Source organism: Oenanthe melanoleuca, chromosome 2 (genome assembly GCF_029582105.1).
Source record: "Oenanthe melanoleuca isolate GR-GAL-2019-014 chromosome 2, OMel1.0, whole genome shotgun sequence".
NCBI classification, from domain to species: Eukaryota; Metazoa; Chordata; class Aves; order Passeriformes; family Muscicapidae; genus Oenanthe; species Oenanthe melanoleuca.
The window spans coordinates 131,045,087-131,071,453 of record NC_079335.1 but is presented as its reverse complement, the minus strand read 5'-3'; the positions used below and the strand labels follow the sequence as shown (position 1 = coordinate 131,071,453).

The window sequence follows — 26,367 nt, the reverse complement described above, 5'->3', positions numbered from 1 at the left end:
TATTTAAATGGTTTGTCCACTGCGAACAATCAAAGAAATGCCGAATACTGGGACTTAAAAAAACTCAGATGAGTTTTTCACTAATGTAAGAAACAAACTTTTGCTTGTTGAACTGCAAGTATGTACATTCACATGGATGCAAAATTTCACTTTTTCTGTAAACAGTTCACGACACAGGCATGTAAGAATACTTCATAAGCTTAAGGGGTAAATAGTCATTGGAAGTTGAATTCTCTTTGGAAAGCACAGCTTGACTGACAAGATAAGAACAATGTATTAGTATAGGAGACCATTTTGCTGGCATTGTCACTGACCTTCCATAAAAAGTACACTCCAGGTGTGCTTTAAAGCACTTTTTAAATTTCTGAAGCAAGTCTAAATGTGGAATGCTGTTTCTTCTCTTCCAAAGTGCCACTCTTGAGACTGCATTTGATCTGGGAAGAATAACACTGCTTTTGCGTTCTCCCTGTTACCTGCATTCACTCCTGAGATCTTTACACAGGAAATAGTAGACTTTCAGAATTAAAATATGTATGTAGCATCTTTGCAAACACAGCAGCAACTAAATATATTCTGTTTTCTCTAGATCAATGAACTGAGCCATGTTCAAATCCCTGTTATGTTGATGCCAGATGATTTCAAAGCATACTCAAAGATAAAGGTGGACAATCACCTTTTCAACAAGTAAGTACAAGTAACAGTTTTGTGTAGAAGTGGTTAGTGGCAGTGATATTTTTATAAAGTACTATGAACTCTGTTATTTTTCCGTGCATGGGACTGAAGTTTTGATGATTAAGTTAATCCTGAGATAAACACAACCATCTGTGCTGTTCTAAAAAGCAACAGCAAAGGCTGCTGGGTAGAATTTTTCCTCCATATGGTTTATTATTGCCTTATGAGTATCTTAGATATTGAAGGTGATCCTTTCTTGGTGTGATTATTCATGGCTGATATAAGCATTTATTTGTGTATTTTGAAAAACATAACTTCATGTGCATGTGCTCTTTATGAAGTGTAGTATTTGAATAAGAATGAGAATCTAAAGCCTATATCAAGTGTGAATAGTGTTCAGCTTTTTATTTCCATAATACAAAATTATATCCATCATACAGAGGCTCCAAAAGTACTATGGCAATTTCATGTAATATCCATTATATCTTAAAAATAAAATGCCCCATGGGCAGTATGTACAGGCATTCAAAATTGTTAATACTGGTTTGTGTATAACCTGAATTTTATTCTAGAATATATGTAGAAAAGAAAAATTCTGCTACTTTGAGTCTTCAGCTCTGTGACAAAGGTCAAAATAACTTCTCTAAAATGAACACTACGATATTAAAACTAGTTCTGGATTGAAGTTTTGGCACTATTAGTACTTTTTGATGTCACAGATGGTATAGTAATTAATGTGTAATCAATCTGAGATGTCACCTTTGAAGTAAGTTAGGGCAGTGGGAATTGTTTTCTTCTTTTGAGTCCGTGTTTCAGAATTGTCAAAATACAGTTTGTGTTCATTTTATCACTGCTGTAGTTACTTATCTATGATATAATGATGTTATAGCAAGCTAATAATCATTTGTTAAACATTGTGAAGAAAAGCAAAATAGCCCAATCTCACTGAAAAAGAGAAAGCATTAGAAGAGAAATTTTAAGGTGATTGTTACCCTCGGCTTTCTGTGAACAGCTTTGAGACAAAATTCTCTAGAATATGCACAGTAATGAAGTTGAATTGGTTTTATCTTCTTTCAGAGAAAACATGCCAAGTCATTTCAAATTTAAAGAATATTGTCCAATGGTTTTCCGTAATCTAAGAGAGAGATTTGGAATTGATGATCAAGACTTTCAGGTAAGTTCACTAGAAAAAGCCTAGGCAGGTGAAATGCACATTTATTTTACCTTTTGGCCTGCCCCAGCTGTCTTCTGGTTCCTGCCCTTCTGCCATCCTTAGTCCTCTGTGTTCCTCATTAGTGTGCCTCCATATAAGCCACATTTAATGAAGCTGCAGGGTAGTACCTCCTGCAATAAGGAGGAAAAATAATGTCTGGACACTTCTGGAAAGAGATTCTATATTCAGCTGAGTCAGATAACAGTTGCTTCAGTGTTCTGTCTGTATGAAATGTGGTTTCTGAAATTACCACAGCTGTTTGTTTTTCCCTTCATGCTCTTTTTGGTTAGAAGAGTGACCTGTGCCCTGTCAGTTTCCTCCTGCTTCATCATGTCTCATTTTCCTGTTGTTAAGAGGATCTGGAAACAAATTGCTTGTGTAAAGCAGATACAGCAAAGGAAGAAATTGCTCTAGATTTGGCAGGGTTGTTCCATGCAGTCAGTTCTTTCTGCCTTTGCAAAAGAAAGTCCTTGAACTCTGCTTCAGCCTGATTTGCCAGTTCTCACAGACAGTTCCCTTTTCCATTAACAGCTCCTAATGCACAGCGTGTCAGTCACAGGGATAATTCCTTCTGCAGTCACACTGCAAGATGTTCTGTCCTAAAGAATGCTTGCTGTGGAGCCCAGTACTGCTTCCTCTCGTACTCTTTTGCTCTTTTAAACTGTTTTGAATTGAGCAGCAGTTATATTTATAATGTCACTAAGACATATTAAGAGAATTTTAAGAAGTGGTTTTAAGTAGCTAAACAAATGGTACAAAATGCATTTGTACAATAACACTCCCATTCTTGCCAGTGGAGCAAGCTGAATGTTTTATATCTGAGTCCTTCAACAGTCCTTTTTACCAATTTGTCCCTTTTCAGGATCCAACAATGTGTTATAAATGCATAGGTGGGTTAAAATCTGCAGGGCTTAGATGGAGATTAGGTTATGAATCTCAGTATAGAGCCACTACAACCTAAGACACTTTGCCAGTCAGTGGAGGATTGTTGGTTTATTTTGGTAGAGCTGTCATGATTGTGTTCTATGATTTTTCATGATCCTATTTATGAAGAACTATTTAAAAGGAAATGCACCAAGACTGAGGCCAGCATTTTAAACAGATCAAATTGCATTCCTGGTTCAGTTTTGCTAATGGACCAAGGAGGATCCTACTGCTTGAGAAGTTACTTGATCCCTTTATATGAAGATTTCATTTTTCTTGACAAAGGAAAAGGATGAGTGTCAAAGAAGGAAGATATATGATTGCTCTTAAAATTGCAGTGTCAACTCATGCTTGCTATCTTTAGAACATAGGCTTTTGATGTTACTAGACAATGGAAGATAGAGTTCAGTAAATGTTAGAAGACTTAAGATGCTATAATGAGTTAAAAGTGGCAAACTTGGCATAATCAAAAGTGCTGCATTCCACAGCACTGTGAAATGTTTCTATCTGCACTGCTGTTCTACAACAGAAATTCCTGTTGTAACTGTTTTACTGCTGTTTGGATTTATTAATGATAACAATGATAAAACAGCATTAAGGAACTGTCAGTGGATAAACTGTACATGTTTTCAGATTAAAACCAAAAATACTTCTTTATAGTTATGTGTTTTGGTAATGTAACCAATCAACAGTCCAAAATAAGAACATGTAACTACGTCCTGTTTTTTTGATACAACTAAATTATGTATTAGAATCTCGTGATTTTTAGTATTTAAAGCATATTTAGTGAAAAACAGAAGACAGTTAATATTAATTTTAACCTAAGGGAAGACAATGTCTGCCTTCAGTATTGCTTTTTTCCTTAGCCCAAGCAATTTATCACTCTGATTTTTTTCTACTGGACTAATCTGATTAAAAAGAAAATAAATTAAATGCTCAAAGTATTAATGTATTTTGGACTCGCTGTCAAAATTATTTTTACAGAACTAAACATAAAGAAATCTGCCTCTCCACATGTAAGAGAGATTATCCCTATTAAAAGTAGAAGTTGCTTTCATTTTAATGTTACAGTCTCTGTGATTTAAAAAGGGAATCTAATTTGACAAAGGGAGTTTCACTATATATACTTTTCTTCAGAAAAACCTTTATCTTCAAGGAATTTATTCCAATTATTATTGGTTAAAATTATCGTCTTATACTCAGAATAAAACCTGAAATTGAAAAATTATTTGCACTGTAGATGTAAGGGAAAGCTTATGGAAGAAATATCAAGTTACTTTCTCTGATAGTTTTTGTTATATTGTGATTTTTCAGGATGGGAGTCCTAGTCAGCTGTGAACAATGTCATTCCCATTATTGAGCCAGAAAGGTTTGGTTTAGATAAACAAACCCAATTACTGTTTTCATTAGTCAGACACATCAGTCACAGTCTTGAAGAATATTCATTTTAAATGCCTTTGTTTTCAGAGTGTTCCGCTGATATCCTTGATGAGTTGTTCCAGAGGGCAAATAGTCCTTCCTTATGAGTAAGCACTAAAAAAACAAAACCTACCTCATGAAAAAAATTGGTAGCATATGCTCTAAACAGTGGTCTGTACTAATTTTAATTCTTTACATTGTGTTTCTCATTTTGTAGTAGTTTTATGGATTGCTTAACACATAGACTTAGTTCACATGTTGAATAATTAATTAATATATGGAACTTGTCTTGCAGAGATCTCTTCTTGTCTCTGAAGTTCAAACCTTATAAAGTATATGGTTTTTTCCTACAAGTAGTCTTGACTTGGGAATCAGAGGAATTCCTTGAATTGTGTATGGCTCATACCTTACAGGAAGCCTTTTCTAGTAATGGCAATTACAGTTCCTGGAATCAACTCCCTTCACATGACACAAAACAACTCCCTTTTTTGAGATGTTTTTGGTAATCTATCCTGCATCTGTCTATATTTCATGGCTAGTTGGGCATCTCCAAGAGACATTTAGTACTGAACAGGGATTGAAATTTCATGGAGATACATGTGCAGTTGCTAATACTGAATGTGGACTTTTTTTGTGATTCAAATTTTATAATGGACAGCAGCATAGAAAATATAGTATGAAATTAGTGAAACCTTGAGTTCCATTCAAAGATTGCCTGTACAAACTTGTTAGGACAAAAGAAGTCTTCAGGTTAAGAAATTTTGTTCTTATATTTAAAAATTTCTAAAACAGTTACTGCATTAAATTAAAAACTGGTCTGGCTGTTTTTTTCTTAAAAGGGGGAGCACAAGTGATGATCAGTCAGTATGAATCAAAATTGCATTTGAATGATGGAAAAACTTTAAAACCATTTTAACCACTTACAAAGACTATAAATTATCAAAGGGAAAGAGACTATGGTTTTGCTTTGTACTGTTGGATGTGACAAGAAAGTACATATGGATCTCTGAAGATTATTTTTTGAGTGTCAAAATAATTTCAAAAGCCAGAGCATTAAGTAGTGACAGATTTTGCCTTGATAGGGTAAATTATGTAATTTTGTTAGTGTTTTCTTGTTTAATTGGAAAAGAAACCTTCTAATATTCACAGCAGAATACTTGAGAGCATTAACTGTTTATAGTAGAAAAGAAAAAAATTATTAGAAAATCAGATCAGATATTATAAATTCCCTCACTAAGCTCTAAATTAATTTTGGTTTCTGCGTTCCCCTCAGCTTTACACACTGTAAAGGTTATTCAATACAGAAAGATTTCGTCCTCCTCTACCCACCCACCCCCCATCCCCTCCCTGCCCAAATAATGGGATAGCTGTTTTTCTTTAGGGTTTCTTCTCAAGTCAGTTGACATACTTTGTTTTCTTAAAAAATCCAAGAGTAGAGTTCTGTTAGGAGAATTACAGGGTTAACTTCTGTAAACTGCAAAATTACAAGAGGTTAACAGGCAGGCAACCCACCTAACACCCTTCAACAATCTAGAAAAATAGGATCTACTACTGTTACAAATGCTTCTGCTGCAGTTGCTCTGGGAAGGGAAGCTTTTTTTTTTTTTTTCTATGCTCCAGCACATCTGTTCTTGGTTAAAGTTATTGCTGAATCCTACATCTGGATTCTGCTAGGCAAAAGAGGAAGACTGGGTCCTTGCCCAGTAAAGTACAATTGCTCATACCAGAGGGCACCAGTGTCCCAGTGCACCTAATGAGCCTTCTACTGGGGATGAGGGAGAGCACAACTGACTTCCCTTGAAGTTTTAGTACTTGGTGTAATAGGAGACAGGCTCAGATCTGACTTTTCCTGCCTGCAGGAGCAGTTTGTAGAGATTCTCTGTACAGGACAAAGAATTCATAAAGAACTTTTAGCAGATGGTTCTGTAAGTTCTTTTTTATTTACCTATGCTTGATATTTCTCTAAGCATTTTTCCATATAAAAGATTGAAATCTAAAATAATTAATGAGAATTCCTGCTTTTAAGCAATTTCCCTAATAACAAACCATATGAACTCAATATCTTTAACTTCTTCTGATAAGGCTGTTAAAGAGACTTTTCAGTATCTCCCAGAGCTTTCTATGCAGGAGGATTTGTAGTCCAGATTCATAACAAGGCATCAGGAAAGCAATGCAAATTCTAGGTCTGCATTTAGATGTCAGCCTTCAATATAATTTTCTTTTGAGGTATCTAAACTTCAGAGCATCAAAATTGGTATCAATCTCTAAATATTTTTAATTTTAGAAGACTTATCCAGTCCTAAGACATCGTCGTAAGAACTTAAAATGTACTCTGCAATCCAAGGTTGTGTTTCTTCAAACAAACAAATACTAATCAGAGCTCTCAGCTGGTGCTTCTACTCTAAAATTCATGCTTTTATTTTTTGGCCCTTGTTTTGGGACAGAACAAGCCACCTCTTGCATCAAACAACAGATAGCAAGGTTAACAACAACTATGTTAGGATTTGGAGCTTATTGCTAAGACAATCTCTTCAGTTAATTCCACAAAATGCATTCAAAATCATCAAAGCAAGAACTCTCTTGTAAAGAAAATATCAGTGCTAGTCATTTTATTTTAGCATGGTAAGTCTGTCAGTACATGCAAAGTTCCTGGGCTCATCTGTGAGATGAGATTCCTGTAGCAGAGGATACAGTTTGTAGATCCCTAATGGACATTGACACCGTTCAGAACTTCTGGCATTTTTTTGGTATGAGTGTAGGCATTGGTGGTAGTCAAGTGTTGAACCAGATGTAGTAACAAAAGCTGTGCTGTTTGCAGTCTTTCCAGCATGTAAAAAATGTAGTTTGCAATCGAAATGTAATGTTCTAAGCTTAAGTGTCAGCCCAAATAATAATTTAGTGATGATGGCACTTAACCTTAGCACATACTTGTGGTTTCTCTCAGTTTTCCCTAGAAAACATTTAACTTGCTTTGCTTTCGGCTGTTCCTTGCCTAAACTGAGTATCATTCACAAACAGGCATTCCAACTGGAAAATAGTAATTTAGCATGTGCTGGCAACATCAAAAGAACGAACTGATAGGTATTCCCCAAGTTCTTACAGACACAGCTATTGAAAAGAAGGCTTCAAGCCAAGCTTTGCAGGGCTAAAGGGAAAAGGCTCCCACAAAAAGAGCCCTCTTTCCAAAACAAGTGCATGCCTTAAGCTGACAGCTCCAAATCCAGATCTACAGCCTCAATAGGATAACTTGATTTAGGAAAGACCTTCATGTTTTATTCATTAACTTTTATTCAATAAAGTCAAGGAACCCATAACCTTTCTCCTGGAAGGATAGCTCAATGCAGAAAAGAAAAAGTTTGTGTTTCTCCTTTCTCTGTCAAAGTTTTTCATGTCTTTCACCACAGTAATAACCACTGCCTGAATGCAATTTTTTAAAATAAATATTCAAAGGTGTTTGGAATGTGTATATGCACATCTTAATGAGATCATAGAAGAAGCTCCATATTTCTGATGATTACAGCACAGGACCAGTGGTATCCTGTTTTCATCTTTAGGAGGTGCCATGAGAGCTTTTGAGAGCTATGCTTATGAGCTGTCAAGAAATCATCATGCAAAATTCTCCATATATCTGACAAAGGCAGGGGAGGTTACATCCCTGAATGTGCTTGTAGCACATGTTACTGGTAGGTCATGTATGCCTTTTTCCACATCAGATTCCATACACACTTTCCAGTGTCAGAGATCAGTGTTTGCCTGGTCATGCTTCCACAACAGGGTTTCCAGATAAGCACTGGCTTAATGGCAAGAGTTCACAGTGTCAGCATACAAAATAGACCCAGAAATCATCCTGTCCCTGTATGACAATTCAGATATCTCTGGGTTTGGTGCTTCTGTTGTTAAAAAAAACACCAGTGTTTGCCTTTCTTCCCTCTACAAATCACTGACAAAACACTGTCCTGAAAATCATCTCAGAAGTGGGCTACTTGTTTCAAATTACAGCATATAACCTTGGAGCATCTGCCAGTTGTATGACACTGTTTCTCCAGTGTCCTTCTTAATCAGTAATCCTGGTCTAACTTCCATATCCATGATTCCTGAGGTCCTCTAAAAAAGAACAAAGAGGTTGGGGAAAGCTCCAGGTTTGTCTTGTTGGGAAGCTGTGCCTGGGCCAAAGAGCAGCACTGTGACTTCTGCTGCAGAAGAACAGCCAGACTGTGTCTACATCATCCTCCAGCAGCCATGAGCCACTGCCAGACTTTTCCACTGACCTATGATTTCAGTCATCACAGAGCATCATCTGTGCACTTGTTTTTGCCTATTTGCTCATGCAAAGTTTGCCCAGAGGCACTCTTAAATAGTCTGGGATGTGATCTGATTTGTCTTTAGGGTACATTGAGGTTGTGAAGCTCATTTTAGTTTTCCACAGCTTTTGGATGAGATCACAACACCAGAAACTGTTGTTTGCCTTTGTCCAGACATCATGAAATGGGGAAGATTTAAATCAATGAGAAGCTATTAAGCCAGTCAGTTTGAAAGATTACTGTTCTAAAGCTCTCTATGCTTTGCCACCAGAATTTTCCTATTGCCCTTTTTCTCTTTCTTAGGAAAAGCTCTGACTCAATGGCAATTTTTATTAGGCTCCCTTTTAAAATTAGTTACACAGAGTATTTGTATTACATCCAACACATAGTTCATGTGTTCAAAGTTTCTAAAATACAATCTTGTCTGCTAAAGTAGCAGTTAGAAAACAATGACATTTACATTAGGCGTGTGAGAGATTAGAATGAGCTAATTAAATTGACCTTTAAATCTCTCCACCCTCTTGGAGACTGGGGCTAATCCTTGGCCTCCCACTGTGGAGATAAAAATTCATGCTGTGAACATTTTAAGCAAAGTGGGCAGAGGAAGAAGAGCCTCACCAGCAGTTTGTCTTTGAAGAGGGGGGCAATACTTTGCCAGTTATAAATATAGCTTGGAGTTATGGTGTGAGATGGGGGACAAGTTCTTCCTGTACTTCAGTGGCTTTGCTCCATGTGTTTTTTTTCAGAAAAATAGTTTCAAAAAGATAAAATAGCTCCAAACAAGCTTAACTTGTTACTCTTAAAAGTAAAGCCTCTCTGGAAATTAGGTTAGTTTTTTGATATCTGCTATTGATATAACTAACAGTGATTGTTATTGTTATTTAATTACAATAGCTTGCTATTTCTATTGACCAATGTGCAAAGTAAAAATAGACTTCCAAAGCTTAAAGCATTAGGTAGTGTTTTAGCTGGTTTCTAAGGATTCTTGAGAATGCTTCTTACAAAATAATTGCCTTGATATTTTGTGTCTTGGATTTTGAAAATTCTAATTATTGCATAGCTTTATAATAAAAAACTCAAAAATTATATAAATAATGGATAATTAAATTGCAGCAGTCAAAATTTAATTGTCAATGAGCAGTTGACACTTCTTGTAGTGAGATCTTGCTGAGGATGCAAAATCCATTCAAATTTTGAAGCAGAATAAAGTAAAAGATTTTGTACAAAACCTGCTTTGATCACCTGTCATTCTATTCCTGTCCAAATGAGATTCTTTTAATATAGTGAGTTGAATACTTGTAAGATTATAAAAGGAGTGTAGAATTGCAGAGATAAGGGCTGTGTTCAAGGAGGTGGTAGCTCTGAGAAGGAACAAGAGGACAAGAATTTAGCACTAGAGGGACCAAACTAGAAGGAGTAACTGCACCCTAGGGTGGATGAATTAGAAGGCATAAAAATAAGATCAGAAAGAGTTCTAACTTCTTTTTGACATCTGCTTATTTTATACCTGAAGCTAGCACTACATATAGTTTTGATGCTAGTACTCTTTAAGAAAGGAAGGTGAAATTTGGATGTAGAAAAAATGTCAAAGGCATTTAAGGACATAGAGAATGCCATTTGATTGGGAGTACCAGTCTGACCTGCTGCACTTGCAAAAATTGAAGTTCTGAAGTAGTATGTGAGTATCTTTGCAGAAAAAGAATACTAGGTTCTTCAGGAGTAAAATAAATATGAATGACCAGAGAAGGAAATAATTAAAATTCAAAATTAGACTCACCTTTCCAGCAACACAAATGACTAAATAGTAGAAAAACTGCCGTGGTGAACCCTGGTCTTTTAAGAGAGAAAAAAATCACGACTGCCTTTCTGGAACTTACCTAATCCAAAAGTAGAGATTGGAATTCAGTATAGGAAGTGCTGGATGAAATTAAATAGCTTCTGATGGGAAGCAGTTCTGTTGGATTCTAGTTTATGAAATTTTGTTTAAATCTCCAGAAGAAGCTCCTGTTAATATCAAAGAATTGTGGATCAAGTCCTAAAAACACCTATGGAAAAAAACTCTTTTTCCTTACCTGATACGTATTTATTGTAGGAAATAAAACTGTGCAGATTGCTGAGAGTTTGGGAAAGAGGAGAGAGAGAGAGTGGGTTTGTCATGAAGTTAAACAAGCTTTTAATTTGCTGAAGAATATGCTGTTCTTGGGTAAGATTATGGCATGTAATTTAGGTGTGCTGATTAACTTTTTTTTCTCAAGAACTCTCTGGGAAGTTAAGTACTACTAAATTATGTAGCTGTTAGTAATTTATATTTAAAGTTTGTGTTTTTTTTTTTTTTACTTTTATTATTTTATCAGAAATTATTTCTGTGTATGGGGCAAATTCTTTGTGATGTGTAGCTTCTCAGCACTGAAAATTAATATTTCTAGTTGCCTGCTAGTCAGTGAAGTACGGGTGATTTTTTTTTTTTTTTTTTTTTTATTCATTTATGTAAGGGCACTTAAGCTTCCAGCCAGTGACTTGTCAGAGGGAAACTATTTGGAAAAGAGGGGAATGTATGGAGAAATTTAACTAGTAGAGGTATCTGTGAGCTTGGCATGTTAAATGTGTCTTCAGTTGTATAAGTAATTACACTAGTAATGTAGTGTAGTCTTCACGTGACCTCATGAAAGTATTCACACTTTAAAAGTCCAAAACCTTTTTTTCTCCTGAGACCAAAAACCAGCAGGCACAAGATTAAAACTTCACGAATGAGAAGTGAATGGGGAATTGGCAGAGCACGCACACCCAGAGCAGGAGACTTGCAGTGAGTTGCTAAGTGAAGCTGTTAAGTGGAACAGGGTATGCCTGGCTGACAGATGTTTTAATTGTGCCAGGGATCCAAGGCACACTGTGGAAGAGTTAGAGAAGGCTGGGAAAATTTGAAGAGGACAGGGCAATCTGACCCTTATTTCTTTGAATTTTGAGCTCACTAGTGCTATTGAATAAGCAGCTGATTTTTATTAACTTAATGGGGCTAATACCTCCAATGTACAGCTAGAGATGTGATCTGCTGGCTCCTGGCATGGTAGGGGAGATCTGTGTCCTGGCAGTAAGTGATGGCACAAGAGCATCAAACCTGTGTCTCTTGGAGGGTAAGAGTTGGGCATTTTTTGTCTCCATCTGAGGGATATCCTCCCTGTTCTGGCTTTGTGGCTCATAGATCTGTCTGTGCTAAGTGAGGAGTGGCTCATTTCCCATCTGTTCGTATTCCACTTAGTCTTCCCCTAATTAAGAAGCAGAGCCAGAGGGAATTCAATCTGGTATTTGCCATGATCTCTCTCTCTGGAAAAGGGAGATGCTTAAGTTTCATTATTTATTTCCTCCCTAGTCCACTAGAGATGCCTCACTTAAGAAGGAGATACTGCTGCCAGGGACCCCAGTGGGTCTCTCTTAACTGAATTTTCTTGCTGGATTCAGGCAGAGGAAAAGCACTACACTGCTCTCTTTAGACAGGTTCAATCAGCTTTGCTTCCAAGGAATTTGTGCACAGATGTCTACAGTGCAACTTATCTTTCTTACTTTTTGTACAAATCATCCCTGAAATTTATCTGTGTATTCTGGCAAAAGCTGTCTGGATCTCAGAAGCTACTGTTTATATCTCAAAACTGCATTCAACAGTAGGAGAACTCTGTACAAAGTGACCAATAGCTGTCTGAACAACAGAGCATACAATTCACAATTTGTTTTTTTTAGTCTGTCTGATGAGCTCGACTGCATAACTTTATTATTATCTGCCTTAAGATAAAGTTCATTGACTTAAAAACTTGGACAAGATAACCCCAGAGTAAGTTAAACTTATTAACTTATCTGGATATACTTAAAAGTGAAATTTGATACTACATGTGGTGTTTCTGGTATTTCTTACTAGAGGTTTTCTAATGTCTGTGCTTCAAAGTGACTGAAGTGCAGGATCTTCTTGGCCATTCTGTGTCTTAACATACAAAAGAAACATTTTCTGGTGAAGAATCCCTTCAATTCCAAAACATGTACTATTAACTTGTTAGTGTTTGGCTCCATGAGATGCCTGAACAGTCCAAGTCCAACTTAGCTTCACCTACATCAAAAGGAAAGAATCACAGTGGATTTAAAAAGCCATATTGTTTCCTCTTTGAAGCCCCTAAAATCTCCTAGTTTGATCCTTTCAGTGAAGCTTTTTAATCTTGTTAGTGATGATTTGCCAGTGCAAGCCAATTCTTGTCATCTCTCTCCTTAAAGATTCGTTGTTGTCATCACCAGGCAAGAGTAGATGTATTTTACTGAAGACTGATTTCTATCTATAAACAAGTATAACTAGTATAGTTAAGGGACAGGGGATTTTGCAAGGTACCTGGAAGCTTTACTTTAGAAGGAATTTGAACTTTTCTGTCTTCACAGAAGTGAGAATTAGCCATTACAAATAAAATCATCTACACACAGAACTCAACTATGTATTTATCAACACAAGAAAGTGGCAATTACCAGTAATCTGCATAATAAGATATAATTAGATTTCCTTTTTCTGCTTTTTAGACCACAGATATTTAACAAACTTGACTAAGTATCAAAAGAAAGACAGAAAATAGTAATATTCAATTTCTTCCATGTTCCACATGCTTTTAAAGTTCAAAGTAACTACATTCTGTATCTGAAAAGTGCATTGTATTGAGAGAGATTGAGAGAGATATTACAAGAGTGGAGAGTTAGTAAAAATAAAGTGTCAAAGAGGTTGTTTAATTAGAGGGTTTTTTTATTTAAACATGTTTAATGTTTAAACATCTGATCTTAATTTATTACTAGAGACAATGTATTGAGAGAGGGCACTTGGGTTATCTGTGCATGTATGGAAAGATGCTGCTTAGCATAAAGTTGGTTGGTTTATTCTGACAAATTAATATGCATGTGGTAAAATGATAGCTATGTGCATTCTTAATTAATCTTGATATACCGCAATACATGACTACTAATAAAATATCTACTAAAAAATAAATGCATCACTATTTGTAGCCCATTAAAACATTAAGAAAAAGTGCAGCTAAATAATTATCTAGAGATATATTATTTTCTCTTGTTAGCAACATTTTTGGTATGATAGTTATATTTGCAAATTGATTTTCATTATAGTTAGCAATCAAGAATAAATTTTCATTAGGGGAAAGAAAAAGCTGCTGCTGGAAAAACAAGGATCTGTTTAGATGAAGGCAACTTAAGGCCATTTCCACTTGTCCTTTTGCTTGTTACCTGGGAGGAGAGACTGACTCCCACCTGGCAGTGACCTTCTTTGAGGCAGTTGCAGAGAGCAATCAGGTTTCCTCTGAGCCTCTTCCAGGTTAAACATCCTCAGCTGCTTCTCATCAGGCTTGTGCTCCAGACCCTTCCCCAGCTCCATTGCCCTTCCCTGGTCTCTCTCCTGCACTTCAGTGTCCTTTTGGAATTGAGGGGCCCAGAACTGAACACAGGATTCAGGGTGTGGCCTCCCCAGTGCTGAATACAGGGGGATGGTCACTGCCCTGGTCCTGCTGGTCACACTGTTGCTGATGCAGGCCAGGATGCCATTGGCCTTCTTGGCCTCCTGAGCACTCACTGGCTCATGTTCAGCTGCTGTTGACCAGCAGCCCCAAATCCTTTTCCAGCTTGCATCTTTCCAGGCACTCTGCCCCAGCCTGTAGCCCTGCAGGGGCTGTTGTGACCCAAGGGCAGGAGCAGGCACAAGCACTTGGCCTTGTTGAACCTCAGACCTGTGGCCTGTGCCCATCAATGCAGCCTGTCCAGATCCTCCTGCAGAGCCTTCCTGCCCTCCAGCAGATCAACACTCCCACCCAGCTCAGTGTGGCTGCAAACTCACTGAGGGTGTCCTGGATCCCCTCACGTGGGTCATTGATAAAGGTATTCACCAGAACTGGTGCCAGCACTGAGCCCTGGGGATCAGCACTGGATGTAATTCCATTCACCAGCACCCTCTGGGCCCAGCCATCCCAACAGTTCTCTGTGCATCCACCAGAGCACCTGGCCAAGCCATGAGCAGCCAGCTTCTGCAGGAGATGCTGTGGGAAATGGTGTCCAAGGCTTTATTAAAGTCCAGGGGGGCGCATCCAGAGCCTTTCAGTGATCCACTAAGTGTGTCATCTTATGCTAGAAAAGGAGATGAGGTCAATTCCCTGGTTGTCCTTCATGTGCCATGTGGTGGCTCTCAAGACAATCTGCTCTGTGACCTTCCCTGGCACAAAGGTCAGCTTCCTTCTGGATCTTCTTGTAGATGGGCATCACATTTTTAATATCCAGTCAATTAGCATCTCTTTCATACCCAGTACAACACAGGCCTGTATTTCACTCAAATATGAAAATCTTTTCATGAAGGCTATTGAGCTACACCTTGAAACTTTGAGTTCATGTCTTTCACATTTTCCTTCTCCTCCTCCTTCAGATGTTCAGTGGCTGACTAGCCAATACCTTCTTTGCAGCTTTTTATAGCTAAACAACTTAAGTCTCCTGCCAGGTTAATTGCTTTCAAGGTTTATGTTATATGGATTACAGTTTGAAGACTAAAGTTCTGTGGGAAAAATACATTCAGAATACTGTGGTTACTGCTTTATTGCAATAGTTAACCTCAGAATAATGTACCCTTTTCTGCTGGGAACAATAACAAGTAATTGCCAGTAGCTTTTATTATTACTAACTGAATTATAGCCTAATAACTTAGCAGTAGTTTAATTCACTACATGCACTAATGGTTACCTATGCATTCGCTTTTTTTTAATTAAAAATAATTATTATATTACATCATATTTTCAATTTGTGATGAAGGCAACTGAATTTGTACTTTTTTTTTTTTTTTTTTTTTTAATTTTAACTTCTTTTATCAGCTCTTCATCTTGAACTATTAAATATAGGCCTGGAAACAAAACCACGTTCTGACTGTAGAGCACAAAAGGTTTATACCACTCCCTCCTCAATTCAATCTGAAAATTAATGGAGTACTGGTATCAAGTGTAGCATTAAGAAAATTTAATTAGTTTATAATACTTATTTCCTTGGATAGACTTCAGTCAAGTACATAAAAACTTTTCAGTGGTGGGAAATTGATTTTAACAAAAAAAATCTGAAAGCAGGCAAAGAAAACTGCTGTAATACTTGAATTCTTTACTCTTTTCAATATCTTTTTGGGTGATAGTATATCAGGACTTATATCAGTTAAAATTAACTGTCCAAAAGTCAATGCAGAGAAGGAACTGCAATGTCTGCAGTGGTATCCTTAAAGTGTTGTCCTCTCTTCTGATTAGTCTAGAAAAATTGTTGATTTATGAATCTTGGAGAAGCACCAAGATCCTTTTTTTTTATTATTGAGCAGAGAGTATAATAGAGAAAGATGTCACTTTTTATCATAGACATCAGTAATTATTCTGGTTCATTGTACAAGCCTAGAAATATACAGAAGGAAGTGCAAAAGATTTATTTCTCCTACATGTCATAATTAAGGTTTTCATTCTAACAAGCCCTTGTAGAGCTGTGTGCTTTTAGGTGATTTACTATTATTCCTGCCACTCCTGAGTATTTCTGTTGAACTAGGTAACCTTGTGGGAAAATGGGTTTATTTCATGTTAAATTGATTTCAGGAAGCACCCCACAGTTGGGATAAATTAAACAATTCTTGAAGGCCTATTGAAATCAATGGGTCTCCAAAATACAGAGACATAATTGTATGTGTTCAAGTGTCTTCTTAAATTGGGGGCTATAGATACCCTAATTTCTTGGCTGAGGTTATTACTTTATAATAATTACTGACCTTCTTCTGCATGCCCAGCTCCTGCTGAAGTCCATAGATCATGTGAACAGATTTAACAATGGTTAAAATCTCCAAATAAAACATAGGTCCTACAAAAATAAAATTGTGTGGGTTTGGTACTTGAGTGTGGTAGATGAAGTGTGTTGGTAATTAATCTCTCAAAGCATCTTCATTCTTGTAGTGCAGATATGTTCTGTGGCTTAGCTCATGGTGCCTTACCACACAAACATTCATTCTGTAACTGTTGGAGCTGAACTTTTGCTGTTTAGGAATCTGCAATGTTTGCATTTATGTATAAAATTTTATTAAAATTGTCTTTGAAAGTAAAATGGCTTTTCACCTAGCAGGAAAAACATGCTGTGTGAATGTGGAAAGAGGGGGGGTATATTTCAGTTTAACAAGAGATGTTTGTGCATCATGGTACAATGAGGAAGGACAGCAGGAGCTGGGGTTTTCTGCTACGAGTAGGAATATACCAGATGGTTACTGCAAGTTTATTTCATAAACATAGAAGTGTTCCAGTAGTCTATAATTAACTTGTTTAACCTTTTCAGAGTGTGTCCATATTTATGGAAATGCACAAGGGTTCCCAAACATTGTTTTCTCATGGCTGTGTTGCTGCTGTTACTTTTTTTTTTTTTTTTTAGTGCAATTCAAGCATGTAACAATTAGCATAAGTTCTTATTAGTTAAGAAAGATGTTTCCAGGCAAAAAGAAGTTGCTATACTTAGTCTAATTTTATTTGTTTTGTTTTTATGAATATAAAGAAATCTAACATAAATAGTACTTATTCTCTGAAAAAAAGCAGAGGGTTTGTCTTGCTTCTGTTGAAGCACCAGTAATTTTAAACCTCACTCTAAAAATAGTCCTTAATCTCTCTTCTAAATGCTGTATAGTCTGATTTTCTCCTCTTGAGAACTGATTTTCTCCTCTTGAGACAGTATGGAGGTAGGCTTATTTTACGAAAGGAGGTATTGTACAATTTTAGTTGCTGAACTCTAGATATGAAATCATTGGAATAGCTCTGGTACTAGAACTCAGAAACTTAGAACTCAGAAATGTAACTGTGACCTTGGTTATGTACATGATCACGCTGTCTCAAGAGCAAATGCTGCTTGTGTTAAGCTATAACTGTGGATGAATCCTGTTTATAAAGATTGTAGTGTAACACATGTTGCTTCTGGATTTTTAATTACTGTATGTTTTATTCCCCAAAGCTGATAATGTATATGTATCAATGTCCAATAAAGTCTCATTAAATGTTGAGGATAATTTTTGAACCACTGCTGAGCAATACCTTCCTCCTCAAACATGTTTTTCTTCTCAGAATATTTTTGAAGGGTTTTCTCAGGATAATGTTGTCCGCAAATACGTGCTTTACAGAATTCAGCTTGGTGCAGATGTATTGAAAAACATTTTAAAATAAATGTAAATTGTTTACATTTGGTCTAAATCAAAGTTACATACTTTTGTCTGACTTTATGCTTTTTTTGTTTGAAATCAATTGACAGAATTCATTGACAAGAAGTGCACCCCTTGCCAATGATTCCCAAGCACGCAGTGGTGCCCGCTTTCATACATCCTACGACAAAAGGTACATCATCAAAACGATAACGAGTGAAGATGTAGCAGAAATGCACAACATACTGAAGAAGTACCATCAGGTAAGTAAATGAACTCTACCCAGGTGTGGGATGTCTTCTTAAATATTATAATGCCAATCTTTTTTAGAGTCCTAAAAGTTTTAAATTAATAATTATAGAAAAAGAGTCACTTCCGTCTTTCTCCCATTTGCATCAGCAATTTATTGTATGTCTGTGATTCACAAGGAGCCTTCTAAATATCTGCACTAGCATTTGATAAAAAGATATGACTACATGATAGAAGTAAGGTCCTTTGCCTTACTAAAAAGGTGGTCTTTCTTTTGGCTAGTGGACTCCCAGTCTAGAAGGTACTTTATTCTGGGCTTGCTTGGAAATGTCTGTGTACATGTGTATGAATGCTGCAGGTGACCTTTTCTTTCTGATCTAGTCAATGAATGTTCTGTCTTTCACAATAGATTTCCAGGATTTAAAGTTGTATTATATAGGAAGTTTAAAATTGCATGTGATTAATGCAAAATCCTTCTGTTAAAAGGATTTGTTTTGATAATATGAATTTCCATACACAACAGTAAAGGTAAAAGTGAACAGTGGAGACCCTCAAATCAGCCTTGATAGCTGCTGTACTGTGCTGGTGCATAGTTTGTGTGGCTTGCACAGAGGGGAGCAGAACCTGGGAGTTACAAAAAGCCTTAATAAAATCAGTGCTAGTTTTCTTAGGCCTGCGTCTGTTTGAATGAGTTCTAAAGCTGCAGAAGTCAGAAAAGCCTCTAAAAAATCACCTAAAATATGCTACACAATAGGCAGGGGTGTTTGTCCCTCTTTATACTTTCCTTCTCCTCTCTGTGTGTTGGAAATCTGGGTAAAGACTTAAGGACATTTGGGGTTGGGCTTTTTTATTGTTGTTTAGGTAGTTTATTTTTTTGTTGTGCAATGTTCTTGTTTGTAGTAGATTTTTTTTTAATACATTACTTTTGTAAAACTAGTTTTAACTTCAGAGGTGGGAGGCCAAAGCATTCTTTCAGGATACTTGTAACTGAAGGTATTGCCAGCCAGCTCTGTAAATACCAAAGGGAGATCTCTGAAGGCCATTCAAGTCCAGAGTCACTTGGGAAGCCTTCAGGATGTTAGATGTCAACTCTTTTCTCTCTTCCTGTGGTGTTCCTCTGTTTAAAAACATGTAGGACCATCTTGTGTTTGTTTTAATGTGAATAAATATTAGTATCAGAAATATTCTTAAGACATCTCCCAATGATAGTTTTACCAAAGAAATTTTTTAACTTACTTAAATCTAATTGTATTTTGGGGTTTATTTTTATGTGAGTTTTCAAACTTACAATTCTAGTTTTGATCTGAAAGGGTTTGATCTGTGAAGCTGTACAGCAAAATTAAAGTTTTAGTCTGTTTCATATTTGATATTAGAGGCTAGTATTAATGATACAAATTTTGAGACTTATTCCAGCTGAAAAGTAATTTTGCTTTTTAAAACAGTAATCTTTCAAGAGTATCAACAAAGACAGTGCTAACATGAATGAATTAAATAATTTGGAATCTTTTTCATTAATGCTTTCAAGTATCAGGGTTCATATTAGGCTAGGTTACCAGGAATAATGATCTAAAATTTTTCTCTAACAGACACCTAATTTCATTTTATACTGGAAATCCTTTCATATAAAATAGCTCTCAGTGGTGCCTCTAAGAGATTCATAAAGATACAACTTGTATTTCTTTTTGTCTCAGAACTTGAAAGCACTGTATGAAACTCGAAATAAAGAAGCACTCAAGTACAAAGACAGTTTAATAATTGGACTTTTTTATTTTAATAAATTCATTTTAGAATCTTCAGCAATATACTGAACAAGAGCTCAGTTAAATACACTAGCTCTAATGACAGCTGACACTGTGTCTTCCGTGCTGCTGCTGGAAATTAAATGCTTGGGATCACTAGGTACAGCAACTTGTCCTCCCATTTCTCTAGATGTTTTTCAGGAATGCAAAACTTATCTTCACTTGCTTTTCAAAGTCTTGCAAACCCATTGTACTGGTGAAAAGGTATTAATAATTCCCTTGACCAAGCTGTCCCACACAGATTGGCCTTCTGCTATCAAACAGTGCAATGCCAGATACCATCCACTGGCACTTGAGCTCAGTAATGGTTCCTACTGTGGTTTTGATTTGGGCCAGTTTACTGTCTCCCATATAATTCTGGGCAAGAATAGAGGTGTTAACTAAGATCAGTTAATATTCCTACTTAGGAACTTGCATATAAACATCCTTTTTTTAAGAGGGGAGCTTAAAAACTTAGATGTGAGTTACTCCATTCCAGCTGGAGCTGATACCTGAGCACTGTCCAAGACCTGTCTGTTTCACTGGTGTGGATGTAACCTTATGGTTCCATAGGATGGCACAGTTGCAGTAGTACAAGACTTTTCAGATGCTGCCCTGGTACTCCTGTAGAAATCTTTGGCAAAAAAACAAGTTCTCATGAGTTCAGTTTTATTTTGGCATAGTCCCTTCTGCCTATAGTGGAATTGTCAAGTTCCCTCTATTGATTTTCTTACCCTACTGTCCATTGTCTTTCTTGATTGTTAATAATTGTATACTAGAGTGCCAAATATGGAATTTTTAGGGAGAAGTCTTGCTTGTTAGCTTTTCTTCAGTTTCAGTTCTATGATTGTCAGCAGCACTCACCACATATGTGGAAATCCCTGGCCAAGCTGTGTTTCACAGCCCAAGTGTGATTGGGAATGGTTTGGAGCTTCTGGTGGCCCTGCAGCATGCTCTGTGCTGGTCTGCTCTGAGAACAGAGCTGTATTTGAAAGGTTCAGCTTTCCAAGAAAGGCAGTTTGCAGACCCAGTTAGGTAGTGCAGGAATCACCCTGGAAGGGACAGCCTTTTTCAGGTGCATGAAGTCTAGGGATTTATGTGAATTTTAGGCTTTTTCTCTCTTGTTCTGTCAAAGGAGCTGAAGTTAGAGCATCTCTCCATTAAAAAAGTGTCTTGTAAACCATTATCTTGCTTCCTTTTTCAAGTGCCCAAGGAGGCAGTAATTATTTTCCATTACTTCTCACATAAAAATGAGTGAAATTCATGCCTTTTGTGACAGATGATCTCTTGGAGATTTTGTTTTTTCCTCTCTGCAAATTCATTCCAGGTGCCTTTCCCAGTTTGAAACTCTGAATGAATTTCATTTAAATCATAAATAAGTTACTCACCTGTTTTCTAATTAAGGCTAATAGTACAAGGCTGATAGAATCATTCTAAACCTTGAAAGCACTTCTGTCCTTGCTTAGGGACCAAACAAGCCCTATCAAATATTTTCCAAGACTGCTTGAGCTGCTTAACAATAAATACCAGAGGAGACATCTATCTTGAAACAAAGAGTGCTGGGGAGGGAACCATCACAAGGCAGAAGTGTGTGAGACTCGATGTGTCCTTCATTGACCAAAACATTTTTCATCCTGGCATTTGCAAAAAAACTCTTTTCCTTGCACCTTCTTGAACTACAGAGCTACCAATGAGGCATCTGGGAGTTTGTGGGGTTGGCAGAGAAATGTAGCACAGCAGCTTTTCCCTTGAACTGCTAAAATCTAATTCCAAGTATTAGTTATTTTTTTGGGAAGTCACCAAAGGGTCAGGTAGAGATATGTACACTCCCACTGGCAAATTAAATTAATTATTTTATCAGTAACTGGACATCATGGAAATGTATAGTTCTCAAGCCCTTGCAGTTCCCTTAGTCCTTCTCTCCATCTGTCTGAAGGTGTAATAACCTGTCTGTTCTTTGGAGCTCAGAGGAACTGAGGTTGTAATTACACAGTCTGTGTATGTAGGAGTTTACAAAATGAGCAGGAATTGTTCATAGCCTGTAGATGCATCCCAAATCTAAATTGGTGTTTTTAAATCATCAAAGATGATCTGATCAAGGATAAATTGCAAGCCCAGGGCTACATGCTGGAAATATGTAAATAACTGGAAGTGAACTGGGCTTGAAGGAGTGTTAAAAGTTACAGAAACAGCATTTTTGTGTATATATAGTGATTCTAATTTTAAATTGTTGAATTGTGAGTAAGTTTTGACAATTGTAAATGATACTTGCTATCCAAAATTATATGAGTTTTCAAAAATCATTTACCTTGTCTATGATGCCTTTTTTGTAGTGGGAATCAGGCCCACAACCTCAGACAGATGGTGAACACTTCAGTCTGAACACTGACACTTTCTGTCAGCTCATCAGATGAGTCTCACACTTTCAGTATTGAGTAAAAACATTAGAGATAATTATTTTCTTTTCCCAAGTTATAAGAAGAATAAAAACATAACACTGAGCAAAACAAAAGCAAACAGTAGGAATAATACCTTTCTCCATATTTAAGGCAGCAAACATCTTGTGTTTTATGACTAGACTATTAAAGACCATTATGCATGGATCAGCCTTCTGTCTACATTTGAGAGGCAAAATGGCCTAGAGCTAGGTTTTGAAGTGTTAGGGTAAATACTGTTTTTTGTCACATTTATTGATAATTTGCAATCATTTTGGACTGTTTGTATCATTGGTACATGGTCACTTACAAGTAGAACTCTTCTCACCACTCTTCAGTGTTATTCAGCTGAATGTCGTGTATTTATCAAATGCAATTGAACCATTGATGTATTCAAATGGGTCAGATTTTCAAGTATTAGGAAAACTGTTGTGTGGGCTCACAGATGTAGTTGGACCACTTAAAACTGTGCAACTTAATCAAGCATGTTTATATCAAATAGTATTTGAGAGCAAAATCAAATATTAATTGGAAACATCTCAAAATCTAGTGCAGTCTTGTTTTAAACCTAGACTCCTGACCCCAAGAGCATGGAACAGAAAAACTGAGTTAAAACCTACTGCTGCCTTTGGTATTGTTTAGGGAGAGTTCAGCATAGGCATCTGTGGTAAATGTGTTCTCAGAATTTCATCCTGTCTTTAAGGAATGGGTAATACCCCACTTCCTCTTAACTCAGAATATATAATGAAATAGAAAGTTTTTCTTTATGTTTATATATTTCTTTTGGATATATTGTCTTGTGCACAAAGTTTATTAATCTGTATAAATTATGTATTGCAGATATTGCTGTATTTGTAGATATTTTCTGAAGTACAAATGCTATTTTCAAGGGCAGAAATCAGTAACAATTGAGTAAAATTCTGAAGGCAGATTTTATAGTATCTGAAATGTCAGAATCAAGACATCCTGCCCTTTCCAGTGACATTAACTTGCTTTAAACCTTAAATTGGTGTAAAAGAGGAGTCCTTTGCTCTTTGAGAACAGATGATGGGCAGGATAGAAATTTTTAAAAATAAAGCAGTTTTAGTGTCTCAGATAAACCAACACCTTTTAAACACTTTCTTTTTCTTTAAAATGACTTCAAAAGGTATGACTTATTCCTCATTGCTGACGCACAAGTAACTTTAGTAAAGAAAAGTAAAGCCATCTCAAAGCAGGTGAGCAGGAGAGCATTGCTGTTGTACAAATCTTTCAGCATAAAACTCCTCGTGAGTGCCAGTCCCCTTTAGGTTTCCTTCCCTTTAGGTAGGCAGCTGTCCCTGCTGGTGGCACAGTTCTCCTCCCTAGGCAGGTAATTGTATGCAGAACTGACACCTATTGCACTGCCTGTTTGTCTCCCTGGCAACCAGCAGAAATAGTGAATAGTGGTGAAGGAGAGGGACTGCCTGCTTACCAGAGGCAGCAAACAGTGGAGTGATGGGGAAGTGAAAGGGAAGAATAGAATGAGCAAAAAAGGGGAAGTGATGGACATAAATAGACAAATAAAAGACAAAAGACAAAAATAAAAGACAAAACAAAAGCAGAAAAATACAACCTTAGCTGCTGGAGGTGAAAAAATATGAAAGAAACAGGAAAGCAAATAAGGGGGGGGGAAATGTAGGCAATAAGGTGAAAACCGGAGAAATTGCACCAATAACAGTTCAGGGCTACACAGGAATCAAGGAATAGCAGCAGATTGATCTGTGGAACATAGGAAAGAAATAAGATAAATACTGAACTAGAGAAATATGGTAGGCTAAAAACAATTTTGTCAAAGAATTGATGAGACATAGGTTGGAGAATATCCCAGAAAAGAAAGTGGGGACTAGGTGCCCAGGAATTTGCACTGGTATGGATGGGTATGTCAAGCTGGTAGGTTGCTGAAGCAGAGCTACATTAAAGTTTGTATCATTCCCTCTCCACCACAATACTTGCACAAGTTATCAGTGGCTTCCTCCCACCCCCCATCTCTGCTTTAGCTGCATAAGTTGGCATTCATATGTATCACAAAAAAGGAAAAAAGTAAAAAGGCAAAACAAGGCAGTATAATGTAATGTTACTTAAACACAAACATGAATGAAGAAGGATGTAATGGTGACCCTGACTCTGTATGTCCTGGAATAGTAAGAGGTGAAGATTTCTGAGAGGTTTGCAAAGAAATGCAGTTGAAAAAAGCCTCTCAGCAGTTCCATGTGAGAATCAAGAGGCAGCACAGAACGCAGCTTCTGCCCTGTGCTGAGATAACTGACTTGTAAAGCAGCTTTGATCTGAAAAAACAGGAGAAGCAGGAAAAGGAGATGTGAGAATGGACATGTTCTCATCTCACACAGTCTGTGTTTCACCTGCATCCAATAGAAGAGGTGACCCTAAAAATGGGAAACTCACTAGTGTGGTTGTCAGATGGAATTGCAGAGGGCTGCTACGCAAAGGGACCACACAGACTGGAACTGTAATCAAAAAAAAACACATTGACAGTCTTCCCTGAAAGATGCAACATTTCATAGGTAAATAATTGCACAAAATAGCAGAATGGTCTTGGCTGCACTGGCTCTGTTGAGGCCTGGGTTTCACCAGCAGGTATTTTCTATATATTTATTGTTTTTTATATATATAAGTTACTGATGTTGTGCACAGCACTTTTCAGAAGGGATCAATCCACACAGTGAGTCAGTTGTAGCAATGTGAAGTATGATGTTCCTGGTAACAGATCTGCAGCTGAGGTAATCAGGTGTGGTGCTAACATTGAAATTGCACTGCACTTAGAAGTAAACATAGCTGGCCATGTCTGAAACAATGTGAAGTGCTGTGAATCACAAAGCTTGTGTATAAAAACCTGTATATTTATTGATTGCTTCTTTAAATGAAATTACTTTCTTACATGGCTTATTTGAAGAAAACAGCTTTATATGCCTTGAAAATCTGTAACTTTCTGATGTGTGCTGTTTGGCTAACTAATCCTTGCAATGTATGACATAAGTACCCAATGCATAATATTCTGTGAAATTATTAGGGAACAGGAAATTTGCAATAGGTGGAATATTTATAACTCTGAATAAGTTCTCAGTCTTTTTTGAGGGGAGTGATTTCCACATGTCAATGCTTGTGCACAAATTACATTGGTGAAGAATATTTCTGGGTTGCAGACAAGAGGATATAAAAGAAAAAGTTGAGCACAAAAATTACTATCAATGTCTAATCCTGCACAAGGTCCAAAATGGCTTTAAAGAATTCTATAACTTGCTATTCAGCTTCTTTAATGAAAGTATCCTGGTGAATGTATAGACTTGTCACATAAATGTGCTTGAATTATCGAATGCTCGCCCTAATCATGATACCAAAATTTGTGAAAATTATATATGAAGGGATAACAGAGATGAGCATGTTGTGTATTTCTGAATTAATGTTTGCAAAAGAGGGCTGTGAGAAATAAGAATGCTGACTTTTCACATAGAATGAAGATAGATATTAATCAGGATTTAATCTGCACCGATGTCAAATCATCCCACAGATGATCTCCAAGTGGAGGAGGAGAAATGGTAGAAACAGAAATTTTACTCTCTGTTTTTCCAGAAAGAGCCAAAAGTAGTATAACTTCTTTGCCAATAAATGGTATGCATTATGTTACCTTTTTATGTATGTGATACCTTGCTAGTATTGCCATAGGGAAGCAAGAAGCTAATTAGAGAGGTGAAGTTTTATTCTTACTAAGGAATCTTGAAACTGTATTCATGCAAAAATTAATGAGAAAATAGGATCAGAGAGAATTTCTTACTGATTTTCAACTTGAAGCATGAGGTTCAAGAGAGCTCAGAAATTTCCTTATTTGAAATCTGTGCTGCACAGCTGATAAAATATGTCAATATGCTGATGTTACTTTACTGTGTTAATAGTAATATTATCCTTGTGCTGTGCAGAAACATGAAAGTTGTCTGAATTAACAAAGAAATGATGGAGTGTTTATTGCAACACTCATTAAAAAAAGTTGATTTTGTTACTACATATAAAGACTTGTATTAGCTGAGTATTGCAGTTTTATTTAGCAAATCTGCTTAGTAGAATTGTTTTAATGTTCTTTTTAGAAAAAGATTAAAGGAGTGCAGGTCTTTTTCTTTCACTGAAATCTAGCAGTCCTGTTAAG

General features: G+C 36.7%; 1 protein-coding gene across 1 annotated transcript in view; it reads left to right on the top strand.

The window, feature by feature from the left end:
- PIP4K2A (phosphatidylinositol-5-phosphate 4-kinase type 2 alpha) overlaps positions 1-26,367 on the top strand; it is a 106,290-nt gene that overhangs the window by 55,768 nt on the left and 24,155 nt on the right. Inside the window, exons 2-4 of the mRNA XM_056484781.1 lie at positions 587-684; positions 1,750-1,846; positions 17,839-17,991. Coding sequence (XP_056340756.1) covers positions 587-684; positions 1,750-1,846; positions 17,839-17,991 — 348 coding nt within the window. The remainder of the gene's footprint in view (positions 1-586; positions 685-1,749; positions 1,847-17,838; positions 17,992-26,367) is intronic.